This window comes from Musa acuminata, chromosome BXJ1-9 (assembly GCF_036884655.1).
Source record: "Musa acuminata AAA Group cultivar baxijiao chromosome BXJ1-9, Cavendish_Baxijiao_AAA, whole genome shotgun sequence".
Taxonomy (NCBI): domain Eukaryota; kingdom Viridiplantae; phylum Streptophyta; class Magnoliopsida; order Zingiberales; family Musaceae; genus Musa; species Musa acuminata.
This window is the reverse complement of record NC_088335.1, coordinates 12213304-12240257: the sequence shown is the minus strand read 5'-3', so window position 1 is coordinate 12240257 and position 26954 is coordinate 12213304. Positions and strand designations below refer to the sequence as shown.

The 26954-nt window shown below is 35.0% G+C and overlaps 1 protein-coding gene across 1 annotated transcript; it reads left to right on the top strand.

Moving 5' to 3' along the window:
- The first annotated feature begins 483 nt into the window (after positions 1 to 483).
- On the top strand, positions 484 to 26925 carry LOC135593268 (branched-chain-amino-acid aminotransferase-like protein 1). Its single transcript, XM_065083170.1, has 19 exons — positions 484 to 644; positions 824 to 922; positions 1232 to 1303; positions 3665 to 3757; positions 4897 to 5034; positions 9200 to 9258; positions 11249 to 11351; positions 13784 to 13972; positions 14065 to 14165; positions 14277 to 14331; positions 14484 to 14570; positions 14692 to 14743; positions 14962 to 15047; positions 20644 to 20697; positions 20809 to 20892; positions 20974 to 21045; positions 22182 to 22262; positions 25660 to 25695; positions 26643 to 26925. Exons 1-19 carry the CDS (start codon positions 561 to 563, stop codon positions 26775 to 26777), a joined length of 1680 nt encoding a protein of 559 aa, XP_064939242.1. The 5' UTR covers positions 484 to 560; the 3' UTR covers positions 26778 to 26925.
- Positions 26926 to 26954: the final 29 nt, after the last annotated feature.

Below are 26954 nucleotides of genomic sequence, written 5' to 3'. Positions count from 1 at the left end.
GGTTAATCCCATTTTTCGATCGATCAATTTTAATGGCACTCACAAAATTATTATCCATTTCAGTTCTGCTTCAGGTTTTCTATTCCTCTGGCACGTGCTCGGGAGGGTGCCTGCAGTCCCTCTATTAATCTAATTATTTGTCTTATATATATATATATATATCACATCTCTGATTAATACATATATTTGTGGCCATACATATAATTAAAATTATTTAATTATCATTTATCACAGTGATTTGTTGCCCTTTAAAAAAGGCATGGCAGCATAACTTTCTTGGATCTCGGATTCCAGCTCATCCAACTCTTCTCGTCCTAGGGAGTTGGGAACCCGCTTACGTACACCGTTTTTTGTTGGTCGTTACTTGTAATTGCATTGGACCCACATTTTCTATCCAGTGGATAGAAAGGTGAAGGAAGCGGGGACGAATTTAAAAGGCCACGCCAGGCCCGATTCGCTACGAGACAAAAGGAGCATGACAACAACGAAAGGGAGGAGGCATTGACAAGGACGCCGCCCTCGTCGAGCATCGCCATCGAGCTCCGCCCCCATCGACGGCCATGGCGACGGAGGAGGTGCAGGTGATCCACTCCTGGTCGGCCCCCAGGTCCCTCAGCACCAGCCTCATGTACTCGTTCGCTCAGGTTTCCCCCGCTCTGGTGCTCCCCTCCGTCCAATCTTTCTTCTTTTCTCTGTACCCGCCAAGCGTTCGATCGTGGTCCGGTGGTTGGATCGACTCTTTTCTTGATTCTTGGGCACGTTATTTGCATTGCCACCGGATTCTGATGGCCTGCCGGTCCTCATTCTTCTTTTCCTGGTCCAGAGGGACGACATGGAGGTGGTTGATGAACCTCTTTATGCAAACTTCTTGACGGTCACTGGCTTGGAGAGGCCCTACCGCGATGAACTCCTGTCCAAGATGGTAATGAAGAGAACCCTTTTTATACTTTTTGTGAGGTGATGAAAGATCCAGTGCTAGGCATTAAAGCATGGGGATCGCCTTTTCCTCTGTGGTTTGTTCTTCGGAGTTAATCGAATAATAATCTTGTGTGGAATCTCTTAAGTAGTTCTATTGATTATCCATCTTTTAGCAATATTTCTTCTTCCGTTGGTCTTGCATTCATTTATCCATGCCTTCTTTTTGGCTTTGCTAATGGCCTTCACGTTATTCTGTTAGACGATTGATGTTTTGTTTCTGTTTCTTTTGTTAACCGCTTCGAATGTGATGTAGGATTCCGATGGAAATAAGGTAGTCAAGGAAGTGATTTTTGGGCCCGGAGAGAAGAAATACCGGTACTGCAAGGTACCATAGTTTCCATCGTTGTCACCCCCTGCATCAAACTGCTAATTAAAGTTATGTTGGACCTTTTGAAGAAAATTCCATCTTTACTTGCTACATATATTAATTTTCGAATTATGTTAAAAGAATTTGCTATAATTTTCAGGGTGACCATGTTTTTACAGTTTATATTGCAGGAATAACTTGTATTTGTCAGGTAAAAGAAGTTAATGTTATGACTTTATGAATAATATCTATTATTGTTTATTATCATGGATTTTTCTCATTACAGTGGAGTCAGCCATAAAACAAAACTTGTGAATCTGAAAAGGTAGAAATTATGAAGTTGTTAGAGTCGAGTAATGCCAAAATTTTGAGCAATAAATTTTACCTCTTGGTTATTTGAAGTTATTGTATGTTTAATGAGCACTGCTTATGTGCCTTTTAACATGGATTAGAATGTATGAGACAACATTATTTACAATTATTGTTTGTTTCTCATTGCAACTATTGGTTAAAGTTTCAAGAGCATCTTACATGACATTTCATAGTTAGATTGTCAAAGATATGATGATTGTCAAAGATATGATGGGACAATTTGAGCAGCATATTCAATGTTGTTTTCTATTTTATGATAAATAGTGTTGTAGGCTACTGTCATCCAGTTTGTAAAAGAATCAACATCAGCTCATGAGAAAGGTGAAAATGATATGGGACATGATGTTTGATTTCTAAAGAAAGACCCAGTCAATAAGAATTGCATGCTTTGTTTGTCTCAAGAAAACTTCCAGATAAGCTAAGAATGTCTGAATATCATATTCAGTGATGTTGGATGAGAAGAATTCTAAGATCAAAGGGAGGACAAACTTAATGCAAGGAAAGATCATAAGGATTATAAAAGATAGGAATCAGTGGTGACCATCTTCAATAGCATGAAAGGAACGACATAAAGTTGATGGCATCCCCTTTTTCTACAACTAGCTCCTAACATATTGGTTCACTGCTAAATTTCTCTTTTCCCATTGTAGGAAAACAAGTGATTGAACCATTGAATACAATGGATGTGACTGCAGATTCATCCAATCCTACTAAATCTATTGATAGCCACTTTTTTAACTATACTTTTCTATTGATAGCCACTTTTTTAACTAAATCCTGCTAAAAGGTTGGACTAGAGAATTCTAAATATCGTTTGACATCAATACAGGATTTACTTCAGAACATGGAAGTCTAAGTGAGTATTAAATTGAGGCATGACCAAATGCTAGATAAACATATGTTAAGCCTATTTTCATCATGATTTGGATTAGACTCTACAAATGGATGAGATGAAAGTTCATCTGATTTGATTGTGCTTGATATGGATTGACCTTTCAATCTCATAATCCAATTAGTTGTACATTCAATCACCCAATTGATAAATCAGATCAGATATAGATTAATGTTTCATTTGGATTAATTATTCAACAAGATGGAAAAATTGATGAAGATACTCGTCAGAGTAAAAACTGGCGTTTCATGTACATTGAACTTGAGAAACTTCAATCTAGTCCCACAGAATCAAAGGCCAAAGCTAGGTCCCAGACCAAGTGCAAAAGCGTGAGGTGCAGCAGCATAAGCTTGGCTTGTCTTGTCCAATAATTTATGAGTTTTATGAGAGTGCGTTGAAAACAGTAAACATGTCTTAGTTTTTGTCTACCTCAAAATAGAGTAATGCATCAATCGATTTGAATTATTTAATATATCTTATGCTGCGATATAATCATCTATTTACATATGCTCGAATGACCCATCCTTATATAAAAATGTAGTTAGCACTAGTCCATATATTTATTTTGCAACTTGATCATTACCATCCAGCGGGTTCATTGGAGCTTACATATGATATGAACTTCATCAAAAAATGAGAAACATGGCCCTTTGTAGTTAAGTCAATAACTTTCTTCGCCTATTTCTTTAACCGGCCGAAGAATTTGGACCAGCCTGACCAACAAACTGGTTTACAAATTAACTGTTATGAAAAAATGATTCTTCTAGTTGACTTTGACTGTGAAAGGTGATGGATGTATGCATGCTTTCTCTTTAAAGAAAGCACAATTGTATTTTCTTAGGTTTATCCATATTGGTCTTTAATTAACTCTTGCGATATGCTTACCAACTAGAGCAAAAAGCAGTCATGTAACTTAATGCTACTACAATATAGTGTTTGAAATGAACTAATTTGATAACCTTCTTCGAAAAGCTTTCAAGTTCTCTCTATATACTTGTCAACATGAAATTTCTAACTTGGCTAGTGGGATTTGTATCATGAGTTTTTTTTGAAGTATCATTATCTTGTTAGCATCCAATTATCATGGTTCTTATATTGATTCTCTGTTTTTGTAGCATATGGCAAAGCAACGACTTCCGAATTTGTCGAATGATTTGATGAGGAAAGGAAAGCATTTTATATTGATACGTAATCCTCTTAATATCTTGGTAAATATCACCTTGTGAAACATGACTTTTCCTTTTGGCCTAGCCATAATTTTCTATGCAATTTTATATTACTCCAAAATCTAACTATATAAGATGTTTGATTATTGATTAGAGAGGATTTACTGAAACTGGTTGATACTAGTTTTTGTAACCTCTTAGACCACCATGATACTGGAATATTTTTGCAGTACACTGACATTTACCACCCAGTATTACCAAATAAAATGATGAAAAAATAAAATGTGAATGACCTTATACTGGTAAACTACTTGTTTTGATACTGATATTTGGCCAGATCATTAAATATTGGTTACTATTTATAAATCAAAGGTTGTGTAGTTTCCAGTATTGCCTGTCATCTTTCAGCAAATTTCTCCTTAGGAGACTCTATTGGAAGGATGTTTTAGGTTAGCCTAAAGGTCCAGTGTAACTATAACTCGATATCGTCATCTCATGCTCATCGTGGTTGTAGGGACATTTGTGTTGTTAAAATTGGTGGTCATATGCTTGTTATATTGGAATCCAAAAGCAACAGTATTTTTCTGAAGGCTTGCAGCCATCCTGTGCCTTTAGAGAGTAGGCTTGTTCAGGAAATTTCAGAACATCAAATTTGGAAGTCAGTGGTATTATGTGATAAGCCACTATATTGAATTAGGTAACTTCTTGTGGCATTTCAGATATTGTATGAGTAGAAAACTATCAATATTTTCAGTAGGAATATGAAATTACTAAATTCTGAGAGGCAGATCCAAGACACGATGCCCATTGTAGAGCTTTACATAGTAACTAACAATGAAACATAGATTATTCAAGTTATTGAAGCTATTGAACAGTTCTGAATTAATCAGACACTGCATTGTTGTCTCTTGAACATTATTCAAGTTTAACAGAGAGTCTTTCCAGGTTAGAGTCCTTTTAATAATTACACATATTGGTTACTTGTCTGAAGATCTATAAACACATTTCTCAGATATGCTACACTGGATTTATTTTAATTGCAATATAGGCTATTTGATATTGTGATAATTGATTACATTTTAATCAGTAATGATTGGCGTGGATATATTCAGGAAACAAAGTTTCATCCTCTTAATATGTTTGCCTACTCATTTGACAGTGTGGTTTTTGTATGTCATCAGCAATCATTCAATAAAGTTGTATCACCTTCATTTCTTGAGCTGGGTTTGGGAGATCTTGTATCGATATACAGTGAGCTTTGTGAATTGAGTAAAGCTCCACCTATAATAGATGCTGATGATTTACAAAAAGATCCTGAGGTTAGTTTGCTTCTTGTTATTGTGTTTTTAACATAAACTTATTCATCATTTGTTTAGTTATAATACTGTAAACTATCTTAAGGGACGTGCCTTTGGTGATAGTACTTATTGTCTTTTTTATCTTGTTTAAGGAAAGAAAGGCAGGGCCAGAGATATTGAGATCAAGGTATACAGTTTCAAATGAAATCGCCTGGTACGGGCGGTACATACCAGTCCGACAAAAGTCTAGTACTTGGACTACTCGCTACCGGGCAGTATTTTTTTATTTATAAATAATATATATATATATGTTATTTATAAATAAAAAATATATTATTTATAAATAATATATATATATATATTATTTCGGTGACGTCACCTTGCCTAGGGAGAAGAGAGGCGACATCGCACATTTTTTTTATTTTTTTATATATAATATATATATAAATAAAAGATTATGTATATCAAGGTTCGTCGAACCGTACCGTACCAGCGTTTCGACGCTGGCTCGGTACGGTACGGTACGGCGTACCGAGGTGTACCGCTCGGTACACCTGATTTCATCGATTTATCCCTCCGAAAATACCTGAAAATTAAAAAAAAAGTTAGGATAGAGTTTTCAAGTTACAAATAAATATAGTAATAGTATAAGTTTAGCAAAATCAATGTAAATTTGGTAAAAATAGCATCACATATCTTTTTCGGGCTTTGAGGTAGTCTTGTTCGAGGTTCGTATTTCAGCTTGTTATAGATTGAAATATCTATAGAAAAATCAGTTGAATTGTTAGACTATTTTGTTACAATATAAACTCTAAAATTCAAATGAATTAAATAATCATATATCTAGATATACCTGATTGTTAATTCTACCACCAAAACGAACGACGGGCCTCCACGGGTGGTGGATCGGGGTCCTCGATCCGATACATATCAATATGATACGTTTGTTGGACCCAATCATGAAATTGATCCCATGACATAGTGTATTGATACACCGTATGCCATTGATGCATCAATGTGGTACTGATCGTAGATTGATCGTCATAAATCATATTTGTCCGAGGCAGCTCTTGAGGCATATATTGGTGTTGTTCTGTATCATGCTGTTGCTCAGAGAAGGATGACCAACTATCACCATACTGTTGTTGCCCATATGATTCTTCATAATACGATGGCTGTGAATACGATGAGTCTCTTTCTGTGTCTATATCATGTATGCTCTGTCGCATTTGTTCATATTCATCCACTGCCTTCCCCTTCCCCTTCTCCTTTCCCTTCCGCGCATAAACTTAACCAGTACCTTGTCAAGTTCCATGATTTGAATCTTGAGTGGCATGTGTAAAATATTGCTCCTCAGTCCATTCACCACCCTCAAGTTGTGCAGACGAGACCAACGACTGCCCGGTATCACCGCCATCATCTGTTGAGGCACTGCTGTCCGTGTTGCTGTTATGTCTCTGGACCGAACGAGAAAGAGAATGTGATTGTGAAGGTGTCTCGTCGCCCGACTCGATTCTTTCCAACGATGCAACTGATGCTATTGCCTTCCCCTTTGCCTTTGCACGTTGGGTGGACGAGTGTGACCGTTGGGTATCGGTAGTTCCTCGAGCAGTTTGACTCATACCTCTTGATTAGAAAGTTCTTCCTCTTAATCTTCCCAAATTTACCTCGATTGAATTCACAAATCGTTGTTTTATAGAGTTTATGAGAGAAAAGAAATGTTTGAGAGAGAGTTTAAGAGTGTATAATGAAATAGGGGAGAGAAGATTAGTTTAAATAGGAGGAGAAATGGCTCCAACGGTCAATTTGACCGTTGGAGCACTGTAGCACTGCTACAGTGTGGTAACTTCGACCGTTACCGAGTGGTATCGGGCGGTAACGGTCGAAATCGACCATTACCGAATGGTACCGGGCGGTAACGGTCGAAATTTCGACCGTTACCGCCCGATACAGGCTTTTTTTGGTGTACCGCCCGGTAAAGGGCGGTCCGCGTACCGGTCGCCTCTCGGACCGGTACGTACCGCCCGTACCGGGCGGCACACATCGGTATGGCGAACCTTGATATATATATATATATACCAAATAATATACCGCTCGGTATACAGTACCATACCGTACCGTACCGAAAGAAGGTTGAAATTTCGGTACGGTACGATATTTCAATCCTTGATTAAGAGATCCTAAATTCAAGCTAGCTGGAGATTCCACCTTCAGCTTAGCTTGAGAAATTTAAAGATATTACATATGATTTAAAGAAATTAAAGATACTGGTGATAGTTATTTGGTATAAAACTTCAATTTGGACCAGAAAAAATACTAAGAAATATTTGGCTGAACAGTGAAAAACTAGTTGATGGACCAGAATCAGCATCTTTGGTAGATTCAATCTTATTGTTCAATGTAACTGTGAGTCTGCGATAGTATCTAAAACAATATTGTTAAATATTTTTCTTTCTATTTTTATTTGATAAATGGATGGATGATAGAAACAGAGAAAAAAAATATCAATGATATATGATTCCAACATGTATGGTCTATGAATTACCTCATATTAGGAAATGTGATAAAGCATTAATACTGAATGACTATAAATAATAAAATGATAAGAATAATAAAGAGCCTTGGGTTAATAAAAGTTGTGGAGATCGATTCTCAAATTTGTTGGGAGCTCCATCAAAGAGTTCAGAATTAACCATATTAATGGGGAAGCTACAGAAACAATGAAACCTCTGAGCATAGGATCTTACTGAAAATAAATCCAAATAATTCATTGGGTGGGATTGTGGAGCATACCGAGAACAAAATTGCTTATTATGAGTACTCATGAATTGAGCTAGGAATGAAACAATAAAGAGTCAATATTTGCCCATGAAACCTTTATTTTTTGAGATTTCACTATAATATTTTGACATCATTTGTTGAGTAAAAATAAAGGAGCTCGTACATACTTGATAGTTCCGCTTATGAATACTCCACTGATATGAGAGGTTCTTAAATGTAAGTTGAGTCCCTGGTTCCCTAATTGATTGGTCTTCTCTAAATTTGACCCGGTTGCCATGAGTAGGACTCTGAACATAACATAATTGTCTGATCAAAGGTTCTCAATTTCAGTTTATATTGGTGTATCGATGTGTACCGGCATTATGCCCAAAAAGAGTTGAAAACAAATACCTGGAGGTAGTGGTCCAAAAATGTCGATCGGTATGCCTCGGTAATGGTCGAAATCCGGGGCGTATCGATCGGTACACCTCGGTAATGGTCGAAATCCATGGCATACCAACCAGTACGTCTCGATAACGATCGGATTTCAACCATGTATCCCATATCGCCCGATACGGGGTCAAAGATCACCCAGTAGAGGGCGGTCCGCGTACCGCTATCCTCTTAGACTAGTACGTACCACCCGTACCAGGCAGTACACATCGAAATTGCGACCCCTGGTCTGATCCAAGATGCACTATTGCAAGTAAAGGGATTTAAATACGAATTGGTTGTGCTCGAAAATAAGCGTCAAAGAAAAACCAACTTATGTCCACTTTTTCAACTCGACCTTTCTTTCACCATTAGCTCAGCTTCTCTCCACTTGGAAGGCCAAGCTGATGATAATCACAAGTGCTTTTGATGGACTAGAGTGGTAGTTATAGGTTTGTGATTACCACAATGCCACTTTATGTGACAGAAAAGTCTATTCCAGTGAATTGGTTGCTAGTAGTAAACATCAACTTTTTCATTTTGGGATTGCATTTGGAGTTTCTAGACTCTAGAACACATGGAGAAGTTCAATCTAATTTCCTATATTTCTCTTTTCTGGTTGTTAAAATTATTTGTCTATTTTAACAAAATGTTCCATCTTAATATGGAGAGACAGACATTCCTTTTATAATCTAGATTTTAACACAATGCTTCAACAACACAAGGTTTTAATTTTATTTTCATATCATGTTAAACTATTAACACAGGTGGCAGATTATTTTCTTAGCATGCTTTGCAATATTCAAGTGCTTTTAGAAAAGATGGGCCACCCTATATGGGTGTCACAACTTACATTTAGTTTCAGATGAATTTGAACATGTCTATCACTAGTTTCTCAACCATCTCCGTGGTGTTGCTAAATTTCATGATTTCATGACAAATATTTGCCTTATGTTAATCATTCTTGATGGAATTTAATTTCACTACATTGCAGACTGCCCTGCGTGGTCTTTGTCAAGATTTGGATATCCCATTTCAGACATCAATGCTCAAGTATGGTCATATGGATTTTTGAATTCGCTTGTTCTGAGTTGTCATTTATCAATTATAATTACTATGATGATGCTAGAAGTATATACTCTTGCAAGTATTTAAGATTACAAGCTATTGTAATATATTTTTTTGTAAATTAAAATCTGACTTTTTTAGTTGTAATGCATAGAAATTTCAGATTTTAGGCTTACAGTGTTAAACTTCTAATGTACAATGTAAAGGTTCAATTCAGAAGAATGAATTGGTGTACAATGAATAATATTTCATGTTGTAGGTGGCATTTCATACTTCATCTTTGGCTCCCATTTGCTTGTCATATTCCTTCTTTTCCCTTTTCTCTGAAATGACCATTTAGGTCTTTTCCTATGAAGGTCTGTCTTCTAATATATTTTTTTGCCTTTAAATGTTCCATCTTTATTTTCTTAAAAATATCCCAATGACTGTTGTCAAGATTCTATTTGAAATGCATATCCATTAATGCTATTAATTCTTTCTTCACTATTATTAATTATAGTAATATATAGCTATTAGGTAGTTGCTTATAACCTATGGCTTTCTATTTAGTGTTGGCATCACAATTAGGGTGCTTCTATGCGACCTAGATGACCTAGGTATGAGTCACAAAAACAGCCTTTTCTCCTTATGGGAGTAAAACTATATGTACTGATCCTCCCTAAACCCTGCACTGATAGAAGTCTTGAGCGTTGGACAATCCTTTTCTTACCTAGAATGAGAACCTCCTCGTTCTTATGACTTCATTCCTTGTCTATCAAATTATCATGTATAACTTCAGATTTGTATATTACCAACTCATCACTTGTAGGCAGGCTAGATTATGACATTCCTGTAAACATATCGACCAACTTCTGTCCTTTCTCATAAAAGCACCAAATGTGGAAGTTATAATCTAGCTGACAGTCTTCGATTTGCTTCACTAGCCTAACTCATCTAAAAATGATGCAAGAACCTTTTTGGTATTTGAGCCTAGTGCGATGAAACTTAGAGAAACAATTTTAAAGTGTGGCCTTCCTTTATTACTTTTCTTGGAAAACTATGTAAAAAATTTTACAATAAAGCATTTAGCACATATACATTCCCTACTTGTACTCCATCTTTTGACCCACAACTATTTGTAACAATTATTGAACAGAATTTAACTGCCAATTCAAAACTTGGATCCAAACATGAATACCTTAAGACATAGATTTGATCTTCTTAAGGAAATCAACCACTTAATGAACAGGTACATAGTTTTTTTATGTTTTTGCGTAAAATGTTATTGAGATCACGGTTATTGTATAAGATGATATTGTTTTAGAAACTATCGCACGCATCTATCTGAGGGAGGTGGAGATTTGTTTCTTTCATCTTTGTGACCATGTTGAAGGAAACAGTGCAGCTACCCAGAATTAATTCACGTAGATAGATGTGTTGTCCTCTATTTTGTGACCACTGAGGAAGAGGAAATAACATGAAAGTTAATTGTCATTTAATTTTTTTTACTTTGCATTTCATCATTTTTCATTTATGAACTATTTCTTACCTTCTAAGTTAGTCTACTAAGATTATTGTTTTTGGTTAAGATATTGGACTTTACTCAAAGTAGGGGAAAAATTGCTTAAGAATATGTGTTTGTATGTAAACATGAAGAAATAATCAATCTGTTGTGTACTGACATTCCACCTCCCACTTGGTTGCAAGAAGAAGGCAAACTTGAACATAAACTTAAAACCTTTGCCTTCCTGTTGCAGTCTATGAAAAGGCAGAATTACTTTCTTTATATTTTTGTACACCATCACTCAGATATAAAGTATCATGGTTTCCATCTTAAAGAATAAATATATCTTGCTTTCTCAAGGTTAAAGTATGCTTAGGAAATCTTCACTGTTTTTTTAAATTCTAAAATAAGAAATGTATGTGTATTCTTTTGTCATTTGATCTCTTCTTCCTCATATCATGGAGTCAATTCTTAATTTGCCTGGATTTACAGGTGGGAAGCTGGTCCAAAGCCAATTGATGGAATTTGGGCGCCTTGGTGGTATGGGAGTGTGCACAAGTCGACAGGTTTCAAAAAACCACACCTGTATTCTGTGGTAAGAATTCCACTTTCAATGTCTATTGGAGAACCATGTTTCTGTATAAAGATAGTTATTTGTCCCCATATTTAAATTTGTTGACAGCTGCACTTGTGTTGATGCAGCTCATATTGAAAAATTGTTTTGATAGGGAGATTTAGAATATCTTTTAGTGTATTTGATTGAGTTGGATATACCATTTGGAAATGTGCATAACCTACCGAGAGAAGGATGGCATGGACAGTAGAAACTCATGTTGAAGAACTCTAATTTATTATGCAGAAACAAGTACAATGAGTGTAGTAATACATAATGCCACAAGAGGATGGGCAGAGATGTAACTTCAAGATTGTTTATGATAGCCCAACGAGCGAATTTGGTTTTGCTGATTGTACAAGAGTTTCAACCAACATAGATACTATGATGAAATGAAGAAATGAGGACCTAGTTGTTGACAAATCTTGGCATCACATGATATTTGGTATTTGCAATATAAACTGATTAATTTTTTAGTTTGTAGCAAGTCAAAAGATGTGGAGACAAATAAACCTGCCAGTGTCAAGAGGCACTTCTAATGGTGTACATGCCTTTCATAATATATAGGTGCTTGTAGTTGGTTTAGCATTTGTGAAAATTTCATTTCGTTCCTATTTTTCTTGATAACAACTTCCTTTATTACCATTTTTTTTCCGTAATTACATCTTTCCCTTATGCCAAACAACTGGTAGACAAAAGATAATATTTGCTTGAGAATTTTTTTGGCATTTTTTGTAAAGCCACTGAAAATATAATATGATAAAAGAATCTTCTATTTTATAATTGAAGCTACACTCATCAGTCAAGGACAAGATTTATTTCCATGCACCCCTAGTCTTCTTCTTCTCACTTCTGCTCCACTCCTCTTCCTCACTTGTAATTAGTGACCCTTTGTTTTCCTCCCCTCTTTGTTCTTTCAGCTCCTCTACTCATATCTGCTCTCAAACACACAATTTGCCTTTTATTTTGTAGTGAATGGTATCTTCCTGCTAGTAGTTTGTTGTGACTTCCACTGTTTTTATTGCAATTATCTGAAAATAAAAGTTGGTCTCTGTAATACATTTGTTTTGTTGAGTACCTACTGTTAGTTACTTGTGCTTCAGCATTTTAAATCATATTGGATTTAGCTCTATCTACCAAGAGGTTAAGGTTTTGATAATCAGCCACAACCCCGTTTCATCAGGCAGCTGCATTTTACATGCTGCCAACACTTAAGGACCAACTTCATGCAGAAACAGGAGTTCTTAAAATTCTGAGACTAGTGACTCAAACACAGAGCTGTTAATCATCCATCCTCTTTTACACTTCTTCGGCACCCAATCCTCTTTTCTGATGATATGAGACACCAAGCAGATGAGGCGATGCAAAGCAACGATTGTTATCAAAGCTCTAACTGCATGAAAATGTAACCCTGAAGTGGGTTTGAAAGCTCGAGACTGTTGGGACTAAGCAGTCATGTTCATGAGGAAAAGACTGTCAGTTTTACATTTTAAACCCTTTGCATAATGAGGATGGGCTTGAGTAGTTGTGGATCATATGGGTGAACTATTAAATTGAGAACTTTGCAGTAGGCTACTTGGTCATGTAGGCTGGGTTGCTCTATTAGTCTATATAATGTGTGTTTTCATGAATGTTTAAGGGCGAATTTCATTTTTTTTTCTTTACACAATTGTAAAACTACTTAGGCATAATTCTGAGCAAACTGCAATTAAACTTATTTGATTAAAACACTCTGAAATACAATTTATTGCTGAGTCAATCCCCACTTCTGGCCTACTACTGAATTATAGTGTAATTTGTATGGCGATTAAAAAATAAAAACTCTTCTGTGTTATCTATGCATAGGTTCCATGGTCACTTTGCTTCTGGATTGATTCAGGATTTATGTCAACTTTTGTTGCCAGCTACAGTAAATAGAAACACCTAAATCATAGTTTGCATCAAATTCTGTTAACTGTTCATGCTTTTTTAATAAGTGGCCATAGTCCTAAAACCATTTCAAATTATACTGTCTTGTGTATTGCTGTACATAATATGTATTACTGTCGAACAATTTGTTGATTCATTCTAGTATGGTTGAAATCAAGGTTTGTCATATCGAATCGTACCGCCTGGTATTGTAGCAATGTACTGTAGTACTGTAGCAGTACAGTGCACTATTGCACTGTTATAGTGACAGTACTACATCAGTATACTGTAGTAATACTACAGTGCTCGATGCATCTGGTTGTGCTGCTTGGTACACCGTACCATACCGGTACCGAGCCCAGGTCGAAATACCAGTATGGTATGGTATTTCAAACCTTGGTTGAAATATTGGTATCATTTGCTGTAATGCTTAAGACCATTTGTCCTTTTTTTCTGACATTTAAGTGGAAAATTTTGGATGTTTCTCATGTAAAAAAACAATGCAGACTTTTCCAACTGAGTTATATGACCTGCTAGAACAAAGTCTGCCTTTCTACAACATGCTCAGGCAACATTGTAGGAGATTGGTATCTTCTCTGCATCCTTCATTACCTCTTCCTCATCTTCCTGTCCCAGCCAATGAAAAGTTGCTTGTTTGGGTTGGTGATCAGCTCTTACCTCGTGAGAATGCCAAGGTGTTGGAAAAATCCTGATTGTCAGTTCCTGTTACATTTATTCAAACTGCTTATTTCATTGCTTTATCTGTCTAATCATGTTGTTCTTAAAGGTGTCAGTGCTTGATTCAGTTGTACAAGGTGGCGATGCAGCATGGGAGGGACTTCGTGTATACAAGGGGAAGGTTTTTAAGCTTGATGAACATTTGGATCGGTATGTTTATTATCCAGTTTACTTCTAAGTTCTAAGATCCTTTCTTAAACAAGGTGACAATGGGTGCTTAGATAATATGTTCTCGTTTCTCATTTTCACTCTGTATACCAGATTGTTTGATTCAGCCAAAGCTTTAGCCTTTAGCAATGTTCCAAACCGAGAAGAGGTGATATTTAAAACTTGTTGCTGTAATGCTATGCTGTTCAACCTTATAACAAGTGTTATTTTTATTAAAATATTAATGGTAGCTTTGGCATTTTTTGGAAACAAAATAGAGTTTACTTGACATGTTTACATCTTTTTGATTCACCCTTTCAGATAAAGGAAGCTGTCTTCAAAACACTCATTTCAAATGGGATGTTTGATAATGCTCATATTAGACTCACTCTAACACGTGGCAATAAGGTAATTGCCATAGTGAGATTTCGATTATCCAACTATACTTTAGATATTAAATGCATCTAGAATTTATTACAGTTTATAGCCAGAATTTATCTTTAAATAATGTTGTATTGATCTCCCATAGGTTACATCTGGAATGAGTCCGGCTTTTAATCTTTATGGATGCACTTTAATTGGTAGGCTTCAAAGTTTCTCTTTTAGCATCTTTATTTCTTGGTGTTCATTTTGCATCATCTTTATAGTTGTTCCCATTTATTCTCTTGTTTTCTACCCTTTGAGGCCTAAAATAAACATGAACTGGTTTTTATGTGATCAGAACATTTGGGTTTTAATGCCCATGTAATGAAAATTCACAATCTTAATGTATCAGAAATTGTTTCTTTGGGTAATGCAGTGCTTGCTGAGTGGAAACCACCAGTCTATGATAATTCAGGCGGCATAAAATTGGTTACTGCAACCACTCGTCGTAATTCTCCAAATGTAAGTTAAATATAATATTGTGGTGTTGTTCGATTTTATTAGATGTGTCCTTTGCTGAATCTTGGTTTCATTTAGTGCACTAAATAATTTGAAGTATTTAACCTTTCAAGTTAACAAAACAGATTGAAACAACTCCAAGTTGTTCCAGTGATCTACGGTGAGCATGATAAATTTGCCAGTACTTTATACTGTATAAGCACAGATATGTTCAATTAATGTGTTACTATCATTAGTTCTTATTGCATTGAAATGGCAGGGCTTCATTATAAAAGGGTGATGATTTTTCACAAAATTATTGCACATCTGCAAATTTTCTTATGTGTTTCTGTAATGTTCAAAGGGATGTGATCATCATTGTCACCTAAATCTTTTCTTATGTGTTTCTGTAATGTAGTGCAACCTCAAAATTTTTGGTTCAATTTCTTATTTTCTTGAAACCTACCAAACTGCATATTTATGTTTTACATTTTTGGTTCTATTTGTACTCAAAGCTCAAGTTACAGTAGTATATTTTCTGTTTTCATCAAATTTTCACCATTCTCCTATCCATTATTTTATGAGAACATTAAGAATTCTATTAAAAAAGACACTATAAATTATATTATGTTGATAAACAAATTGAATGGATGATGATTATATCAAGTTCAAATAAAAGTAAAATGAATAAGCCATAAAAACTGGACACACCATAATATTTTTGTTTGTCTTGTTTTTGTTTGGTTTCAATTGTAAAATAGTTTGGTTGGTTCGAAAAATTCTCTAACCATTTTTATTGGTATAGAAATTCTGAATGATCATGCCAAACCAGACAATATTAATGTAACCAGGTTTTAATCCTACTTCATTAATAATTAGAACTGGTCCAGATTGTTAGGTTTAGGACTCTCTCTTTTATTTTATTGTATTTTAGGACTTATTATTGCTTGTGAAATCTGATTTGTTATATCAGGATCAGGTATTATTGTCTATAAACTATTGCATTATCAGTTATCAGTAATTTGTTCTAGTTTAATTCGAAGTTTATTTGGAAAATCTGTTACATTAAGTTTTAGACTAATTTTAAGTTTAATTGGTGTGACTGAAAATAGTCTGTGGATCACAAGAATCCTATCCACGCAACAGCAGTGCTACAGTAATATAGTGTGCGAGGTGGAGTTTCATATCTTATTTCTGAGGATCCAACTATTGAAAGGAATTAAATTCCCCATAGAAAAGTGACCAGGATCAGATTAGCCTCCTTGGCAACTACCACAGTGTATGGATGTATAATAAGAACACCATCAACACCAAAAAAACAGTTCAGCTTGATCTCAGAAGCATCATCAATGATCAAACAATGGAAAGGGAGGAAAGGAATTTAATTCTAGTTAGCCACCTTGTCATGCAAACGTTGGTGAAATTTGGTTCATTGTTGGAATCAAAATTGGTAGCAGAACTAAAAAATCTTTGAAATGAGAATCAAAATGACCAATTCTATGGCAAGTTTGGTTTGTGTACTTTGAGATTGAAATGAAATGGCCAAGTTTACATATTTGGTTTATGATAATCAGTTTCAAGATCTGACATATATTATCAATTTATTGTATTTTACTTTTCTATGTAATAAGTTCATATCATTGTTATTGCATGTTATTATATTTTGTAATATTTATGTTTTTTCTATAATTATAGCTTTTATATTCAGGCAAGGTTTGCAATACCGATGTGTACTGCTCGGTATAGGCAGTATGTATCGGTTCGACAAGGGACCGGTATGCGGACTGCCCTCTATCGGGTGATACCATAACCTGACCCCGTATCAGGCGATACATGATCTGTATTGGACAGTAATGATCGAAATCCGATCGTTATTGACCTGTACTTATCATATTTCAGCCATTACTGATCAAGGGCTGAGATTGTCCTATTTCAAACGGTTAAATTGATCATTTAAACCATAGGAAAGGGTTTTCAGACCCTTTCCTCCCCCCTCTTTCAACTCATATCACTCTCTCAGTCTTTCACTCTCAAATTCATTCTCACTCACATCTTTCTCTCATTCTCACATTTTCACTCTCGTAAACTCAATAAAGCTACGGCTTGTGGATTGGATCAAACTTGGGAGATTAAGAGGAAGATCCCTCTAGGTCAGAACGTGGCGGAAGGAGTCAGGCAACATCAAGTTAGACTTCTCAAGGAACTAGAGACACACAATCGTCGCAATCGGCCGCCTAGCGTGCAAAGGCAAAGGCAATAGCATCAATCGCACCGTTGGAAAGAATCGAGTCGGGTGATGAAACACCTTCTCAATCGCATTCAACAACCCGCTCAATCCAAAGACATGACAACGACGTGGACAGTAGTGCCTCAACTAATGATGGCTACGATGCCGAGGTGTTGATGATCCCATCTACATAATTTGAGGGTGGTGCATAGACTAAGGAGTAGTATTTTATATATGCCACCCAAAATTCAAATTATAGAACTCGATGAAATACTAGTCAAATTTATACACGGAAGGGGAAGGGGAAGGCGGTGGATGATTTTGAGTAGATGCGACAGAACCTATACAACGTAGACACAAAGCGAAGCTCATCATATTCAAAACTCTATTCTAATTTATTTTTGCTAAAATTATACTATATTTATATTCATTTCTAATTTAAAAACCCTATTCTAAATTTTTTTTTCTATTTTTTAGGTATTTTTGGAGGTTTTTAAGCTCATTTTGGGCATATCGTCGGTATTCCCTAGTATACTGTTAATACGCCTCTGTACGTACTGTACCGAGCAAGGCTCAATACATTGGTATGGATCGAAATTGTAAACCTTGTATTCAAGTTTATATTATCTTTTACCTATACTCCGTTCTACCTAGGATTTGTTGTACCAATGCGTACTGCTCGATACGGGCAGTATGTATTGGTCCGATAAGATATTGGTATGCGGACCGCCCTCTACTAAGCGATATCAATCACTTGACTCCATATCGGGCAATTCGGGGTCTGTGCCTAGCAGTAACGGTCAAAAATTCGATCGTTAGCAACCTATATCAATCAGTAACGATCGAATTTTGACCATTACCAATCAAGGGCTGAGATTGCCCTATTTTAAATGATCAATTTGATCATTTGTAGCTTAGAAAAGTGTTTTTAAATCCTTTTCTCCGTCCTCTTTCAACTCATTTCACTCTCTCATCACATGTGGTTCATGATGATTAGACTACGACTATCACCACATTGATGTACCAATGGCATACGGTATATTAGTACACTATGTCGTGAGATCAATTTCAGGATTGAGTTCGACAAACATATCATATTGATATACAGATACATATGATTGAGGATCTCGATCCACTACTCGTGGAATTCCATTATTTTTTTTTGTGATAGAACCAAGTATATCCATCGATTGATTACTTAATTCATTTGAATCTTAAAGTTTAAGTATAAAAAATAATCTAACAATTCAAATAATTTATTTGTAGATAATTCAATACTAATGAAAGGACGATTCGAAATGTACCAAAAAACTACTCAAAACCCGAAAAAGATGTGGCACTATTCTTTCCTAATTTATATTATTTGCTAGAATTATACTAAATTTATATTTATTTCTAACTTAAAAATCCTAATCTAACTTTGTTTTTCTATTTTTTGGTATTTTTTGGATTTTTTAATGATTTTAGGCATACTGTCGATATGCCTCGGTACGTACCATACTGAGCAAGGCTCAGTGCATTGGTACGGACCGAAATTGTAATCCTTGGTTCTACGATTTTGTTTGTTATTTATTATTTTTTAGGTTTAAATTATTTGAAATTATCTTTTTTGTATATATAATATTCTGTTTTTATTTGTTTGTATTATTGATTATATTATATTATATCTACATTCTTATTTTTTTATTTTCACTTTATTTTTTAATCTATAGTTGTTTATTTTATATTATTTGATATGCACATTGTGTTATATTATTTAATTGCATATTATATTTTATGTATTTTTAAATTTATATTAACCTGTACTTGTGTTATTTAATTTTATATTAGTCTAATCATATTGTAGGGAGGGTCTCAATATCATAATATAATATTTCTCTAATCATAAAAATTCCAGGTCAAAAATTAGAGTTTGGGTTCTAAGGGTAATTTGATTTAGCTTCTTTAATATGAATGAGAATGTGATGACCTTAATCCAAACATCAATAGTGGGAAATAATGATTTCCATTTCCATTTCTTGTCCACTTTTCATTTTACAAGTTCGGCGATCCTTCTATGACCACATTATATCCTTGTGACTAGGTTTAGTGTCAAGATATAATATAATATAATCAATAATACGTACCGGTTTAATTTTGAATAATACTATCCGTACCGGTATTATATTCTTAATTTAGTTCAATAGGTCTGTTGGCGTACTGGTACATATCGCCCGGTACAGACGGTATTATTCGAAATTAAAATCGTTGGTCAAGAATAAGATATAGGTAATACTGTAATATATTTATCATCTACAGTTATGTTTATTGTTTAACCCCCCAAACCCCAAATAACACATTTAACTTGTCAGGCTTAGGAGCAATTAATTTTTAAATAAGAAAACATTTAATTTTCATTGACAATGTTCAGAATCTGAGCGTCAGATCATAGATTTAATTGACTAACCTGAACAAACATATCTTAGAACCATTTGTGTTCCTATTTACTTTCCATTTTATTAAACAGAATCTTAGCTAAATCTCAGAAGCATGATCAAACCAAGGGAAATGTATCAATGATATAGACTCCAAATTTAAGGAGTTTGTTTTGGGCAGCTAAGATCCTATCCAGATGCACCTAAAATGTTCAATTGGTTTGAGATAAAGTATATGAATAATATCTTTGGGCTGTGGACGTATCATATGATGAGAGTTTTGGTATCATATGATGAATCAGGGTAGAGTCATGGCCTGAATGTCTTTTACATCTCTCTTTTTCTTTTGATCTCTTGTCCCTTCTTTCTTTGACACCTTCTTCTGCATCATAAACACAGCAACACCTACTGACATCGACTTTGAAAACTAAAGCCTAATATCTGCATAGGCAAGTTTAGGAAAAGGCTAATTGGTAGGTTGAAGATCTATCTTACAAATTCAAATTGGAGCTTGAACCCAAGAAACAGCTCTGCAGAATTCCTGGAGACTCTATAAGAATCTATGAGCAAATGACAGGCTTAGTCTAAGGGAAGCAAAGTTCATCTCAAAGGGGTAAAATAAGCAAATTAGCCAACGAACACAATGTTCAGCAACCTTTTGAAGTATTGCAATTTTCTTGAATTTTATGGTTTTATTGTTCTGGGAGATTTCTTTTCATTATCTATCCAGTGATGGAGTTTTACTAGGTTACAAATGAAACTTGAAAATTGATTTGTCATTGTATTCTGCTGTGGGTGTATAATGATAATTACAATGACTGAAGAAGCAAACCACTGTTAGTAATTGGTATTTCCTTTCTATCCTTACTCATCATAAATTTTTTGTCTTCTTTCTTATTAACATTATATAATTTGAACTAAATTCTTTCATCTTATTATGTTTTGTGCTTAAGATAATCTGTTTGCACCTTTCTTCCAGAGCATAGACTCCAAGATTCATCACAACAATCTTATCAACAACATATTGGCCAAGGTTCACTTTTCCTTTGAAATTCAGCAGCACTTCTCTAGTTGTTTTTTTTTTCAGACCACTTTTCTAGTTGTTAATTCTTGGTTTGGTTTAACTAGCTCCCATATTCTACAGATTGAAGGCAACCTTGCCAATGCAGATGATGCCATCATGCTAGACAAAGATGGTTTTGTCTCTGAAACTAATGCCACAAACATTGTGAGACAGTTTTTAATTAGTAGATGTATCTTAATTTTTTTATATACAAACATATTAAAATGCATCAAATCTTTTTTGCAGTTTATGGTAAAGAAGGGGCACGTATCCACACCTCATGCTGATTACTGCCTTCCAGGCATAACTCGGGCAACTGTGAGTTCCATCATATTTATTTCTGAGCTCTGCCAATTGTTAGTTTTCAAATTGAAAGAAGCCTCAACATGTGGAAAGACAAAAAATTTATTTCATGGGAAAAGCTTTCTACAGAGATGGGATAAATGTTTCGTGGAAAATCTTTTATATCAACTATAAAAATTATTAGGGAAACCTACTTCATGTAGAAAGATAGAAGTGCTTTTAGAGAATTATAATGTTTATTCTTCCATAATTTAAGAAGATGGGATCATCTTTCATATTATCAGACCTGACAGTCAGCATAGCACTTATATAAGTTCTGTACCAAGCATTACCTAGTAAGCTTTACCCAACTAGGTAGCCCTGCAGACATCCCTAGTTAACTCGGTTATTTGATATGACTAAATGACATCTGCATCAGTCACCTAAGATTCTCTCTCATTATGCGGTATGATTTATTTGATATGTTGGAAAATGAAAAGATCCAATATAAGATACCCCAATTATTTTCATAATGGTCCCATCAAAAATAAATTAAAAATTGAATACGAGATTATATGATGATCTCTGTCTCAGAAGTCTCATTTTAAAATATACCATCAAACCTTAACTGCAACTTTACATTAATGGTTATAATCAAGGTATGCAATATCGTATCGTATCAGTGTTTTGAGGTTGACTCGGTACGGTACCGGCGTATCGAGTGGTACACCAGGGCATACCGAACGGTACACCAGGGCTTATCGAGCGATTTCCTCTTACTATAGCAATATAGCATTATTACAGTGTAACACTGTAGCACTGTAGTACAGTCCGTCCGGTAGCGGGCGATCCGCATACCAGTATGCCGTCGGACCGGTATGTACCGTCCGTACCAGGCGGTACCATTCGAAATTGCATACCATGGTTATAATAATTAAAACCACTTTACTTGGATAAGCTAAGACCGCTTCATTTTAGAATATGTAGTCATATAATAAAAATATTGAGCAGTTTGATTGCTTGAAATCTTTCTTGTCCAGTCTTGAGGAAGATAATATTCAGATGTTCTACTGATTCTGATACTAGTAATGCATAAGAAGTTTGGGTCAGAGAACAATTTTGAACTAGCATTTATTTTAGATGTATATCATGATTTTCCTCCTTGATTGCAGGTTATGGATCTCGTTATACAAGAGAATCTAATTCTACATGAGCGACGCATAAGTCTATCTGAGTTTCATGCTGCAGATGAGGTATGCAATTTTTTATTTTCAGAAAATGAAATATTGGTCCAAGTGTCTGATATTTCTTTCCTTTTCCTGAGTCAAAATGACTGAATAACCATATCAAAATGGTTTCTCCATTTTGTAATCACCTGAGTTCCATGCTGTAGATGTGATATGCAAATATGAAATCCAGAAACTTAGATAAATTCAATCAAGTGTTTAATTTATATTTCTTTAGTCATAGTGATTGAATAACCATATCAAAGTGGTTCGTCTTTTATTAGTTTTACACCTTGTCAGCTATCAAGATGATTATCCTTCTAATATGTAAATTTTATTTTTCTGTTATTTATGTTTTTAATACCTTTATTTCTTTGTTTGCTTGAGTTGAAAGCATTAAGGCAAATATACATGTTAATGTAACTGTGTGGCGATCACCAAACTGAATCTGCATTTACCAGCCTCATATGAAGATTTTATGGTCTCCTACATTAAAGAGTGCTGCAAGAATAGCAGGAAAGACAAGTGTTTTAAATGCTCTATTGATTGGTCCCAGATGCAAATAATGCAAAAGTCAAATCCCCAAGGCACATATAGAAGCTAAGGATATTAAGGTGAATAAATTAGTAAACCTTGGAAATTTTAACTTGAAAGAAATATCACAGGTAGTAAAAAAGCTATGGTTGTGGGCCATGTGACATCAAACTAGAACTTAACATTTGTCTATACAGAAAAATTCTTGAGCACGAAAAGGGCATGAGACTCTCATAAATGTTGGGTCTGGGGAGGGTCAACATGCGTAGGTGTGATTTAATTGACTCGAACCCTGGTCTCCTAGGTTGCATAGGTGCAACCTTTGGTTGTCCCAAGGTTTGTCCTCTGAAAACTACCTTGGAACATTGAGAGGAAATGTGTCATAAAGAAATAATATCAAACAATTTGAAAAGTTGATTGCGAAGGTTTACAGGTTTTATTCAATAGAATCTCAAATTCTCAACCATGTGGTGGAGCAACTACATGATTTTTGTGTTTATAGGGTGGATTTTCATGTTGCCACTGCTCTTGTGTGGTTCATGTGAAGTACATGCCCAGAAACAAAAATGCATCTTTGGACAGATGAGCTCAATTTGAAAGCCATCTTAAAACTCTTGATCTTATTTTTCTCCTTGTATGGACTGTGATATTTGGTTGTTTCCGTATTGATGGAAAAGGTTTACATTAATGAGTTAATGATATCGATGATAGATTGCAAAACAGATGTAGTTCTCAGTCATGTAACTAATGAATGGTTATCAAGTATTCAAATGTATGCAATCATCAGGAAAAAAATAAAAGCTCTTTGAGGTGAACTGCAATGTGATTAGACAAAGTCACTGTGGACTCTATTGTTCCATGAAATGATCATATTGCATGTTAATCTAACTGGCATGAATTGAATGTGGTGCTTGTTCAGTATGATTTGAATAGCATAATCTATATTTTCTTCACATAAGGTGATTAGGTTGCTTCCTTCCATGTGCATACTAATTGAGTTTTTTTTGTAATATCAATTTAAAATTGCTACCAAAAGCTCTACTGGAGAGCTTCAGTGCACATCTGGTTGTGACCTTCAGTACTCATAGCATGCGTGTTATTACTTACTTAAAGCTCCAAGTAATTCTTATATGAAAATAGTAAGCCTTTAGGTTGGTGATTTGGTTAAAGAAAAATGTATTTTTTCTAACAACCAGTTTTGCGATTTTATTGTCATGATCTCCTGCTTAAGTATGATCAGAAATTGAGCTGTTTGAGGATGTCTAGATAGTGGTTATCTATTAGGCTTTGGCTTGTGTCATGCAATATCAAATGTCCAGTTACAGCATGTTACTGTTAGAATTGAGTACAATGTGAAGAAGGATTATGAATTGGGATTATTGGAAAAATATTATTGTTTAATGTTACTGGAAACTGCATTATGAGATAATGGTTATTGAATAACTTTATAATGGATTGTATCCACCAGAAAGATATAAGAACTTTAAAAGTGATTTGATGTTGAAAAAGTAGCACACAAATTCAGAAATGAGGACTACATAAAGTTTGATTAGCCTTAAGCCTCCTCTGTCTGTTAGCAGGTCATGTCTTTCCAGTCAGGATGTGAGCCCATTTTAAATAGTTCACATTCAATTATTTGGTCCAATTTGAATCCACATAAGTCAATAAAATATGCACTTTTGATGAGTTCTATGAATCATATCAATTGAAGCTCTTGAAGCATGTCATGATCTAGAAAATCTAGAGCTAGGAAATCTCCACCTTGCCACTCCTCTCCTGAAATAATTATTTGTGGCCAGACCACTTGCATGCTGATAGGAAATAGGAAATAAAATAAAATTTACAACTTTGCTAATAAAACCCTCCCTGGGTGAAACATATTTGGCAAAGCAACACCTAAGTTCATAGTGTGATACAACCAGTGTTATAAATAACCCATGGTAGCACATAGGTGGTAGAAGATCTTCAAATCAAATGGCTATAGTGGGACACTACATGCCCAAAGTGCACAACTAATGTAAATTGTGATTTATATCACCAAGGAAAACCTAGTAACTTATCAACAAAGATTCAAACTCCAAAAATCAACCGGTGCATGGAAAGTAGATGTCATATATAAAATTAGTAAATATGTGACATGATCAACATCAAAATTTTATATAGTCATCCTATTTTTGTTTAATCAGTGTAGGCTGGTGCCGTGGAGTGGTAGTAGACAACGGTCAAGGTTCAACTGTTTGAAAAACAGGATACTGTGGAATTGGGCATGAAGCAGTAACTATACCAAGTAGCACAATTGGTACTATAGTAGTCACTAGACTATCACAGCAGCTGCTATCAACTTAAAGCTCTTTAGTGCTTACTGTGGTGCCTGACCCTCTAAAACTGAACTATGCATGCTTTTCAGAACAGTGGTCGGGGGACTCTGGACCATGTGCTTTTTGGAAGCCAATATTTGACTGAAATTGTTGGTGTTAGGGTTTTTTTTATTTCATCAAGGGTTTTCTGGCATATGCCAATTTAATGACTCTAATCCTAGTATTTTGCAAATAATTATCAAATTATTACTTATGAAATGTAATGTTTTACCATATTGTATCACACCAACAACACAATTTTATACTCTGTTGTATGATGATATTTTTCTTGCACATTATTTTGTTGACTTAGTAATGACCCTTTTTCATCACTTTAATTGCCAAACTTTCATTCTTGAGTGGTTATTTCCTGTTGTCCTCTAATAATCTTTATGACTTGATAAATATATCTTCAAGCTTTTTACCATATTATATCACTCCATTATTCTTTTTTTTTTCAAACTTTAAGAAGATTGGATTTAGTTGTTGCTAATGTCAACTCTGCTTGATGACTTTGTATTTATCATTTGTAGGTTTGGACAACTGGAACAATGGGTGAACTTACACCAGTAAGCTTATATTGTATCTAATTTATTTTGTTAAATTTTATTCTTCAAAAATTTTATTGACAATTTGTTATACATCTGTTGGTTGTACAATTTTCTAGCTTGCTTTTCTAGTTTAACAGTTTAGTAGAAAGACTTGGATACACTCAGGCGTTGACAGGGGAAAAACTGTTCAGTTTAAGCCTGGCAGACATCAATGAAAATTAGAATAAATCGATTTTAAGTGATGACCCTAAACTCAACCAGTTCTGAAGCTCCTTGCCAGTGTATCATAACAAGGGCAAATATGAACAAGATCAATAATATACTGCTTTAAGTTCGATGTATGACACTTAAATTGGGGTTCTAGATAGTTAATCAGTATCCAAACATGGATAATATACAGAAAAAATATATTAGTTTCTGCATTCTCCTAACCTGTAATACAAGGCAGAATCTTGTAGCTTTAAGTTTAAACAGATTGTTTTGGGATAACTTGTTTCCCAAGAAAGAAGAATATTTGTGTGAGACTTGCAATTGGATGATGAGATATATAATATGTCGATCATTGTCGTTTATCCCCAACATAAAAGATAAGACTGAAAGCATCTGTTCTAGGGTGCACTTGAGTTTAGCCAAATCTACATACTTTTTATGGACTGATTAGTTAATGTTGGCCTACAAGTTTCGCATTTTTGTTAATATTTTATTGGAATTTAAGTTTTATAACCACACAAATGGAACTCCAGTGATTTTTTTTCTTTTTCTGTCAGCTCAGTGTTCACTGTGAATTTAAGAATGGAATTTAGGGACCAAATTCCTTTCCTAGGGCTTAATTGACTTGACTGGTCATAGTTTTACCTTTGAGTGTCCCATATGTGGTCTAGATCAAGTTACCTTTTCATAATGGTTCTCAGAATAAATAATTCATTTTACGTGAGAAAAAAAATGACAGGAGTTGCTTGAAACAGGTGGTGATGATCGATGGCCGCGTGATTGGCAATGGAGAAGTTGGTCCGATCACGAGAAGAATACAAAATGCCTACAAGACCCTGACCGCAGAACTTGGTGTGCCAATACCCACGCATGCAGATGCAGAGGGATAATGCCATTAATCTGACTGGCTCTGTTGTAGTTTCTCTTATAGTAGCACTTTTGGTTGGGTGGTTTCTCCCCCACAACATTGAATCCTGCTATTAAACATGGATAATGCTGGGTTGTCTCTCAATCCTAGTTTGTTTTACTCTTTTTTCATCATCTGTTATGAATTCTTGGATTCCTTG

Coding starts and splice junctions, on each gene's coding strand:
- LOC135593268 (XM_065083170.1), top strand. CDS start 561: ATGGCGACGGAGGAGGTGCAGGTGATCCACTCCTGGTCGGCCCCCAGG. Junction 14,744..14,961: donor TTATGGATGCACTTTAATTG/GTAGGCTTCAAA, acceptor TGGGTAATGCAG/TGCTTGCTGAGTGGAAACCA. Junction 20,893..20,973: donor AAACTAATGCCACAAACATT/GTGAGACAGTTT, acceptor TCTTTTTTGCAG/TTTATGGTAAAGAAGGGGCA.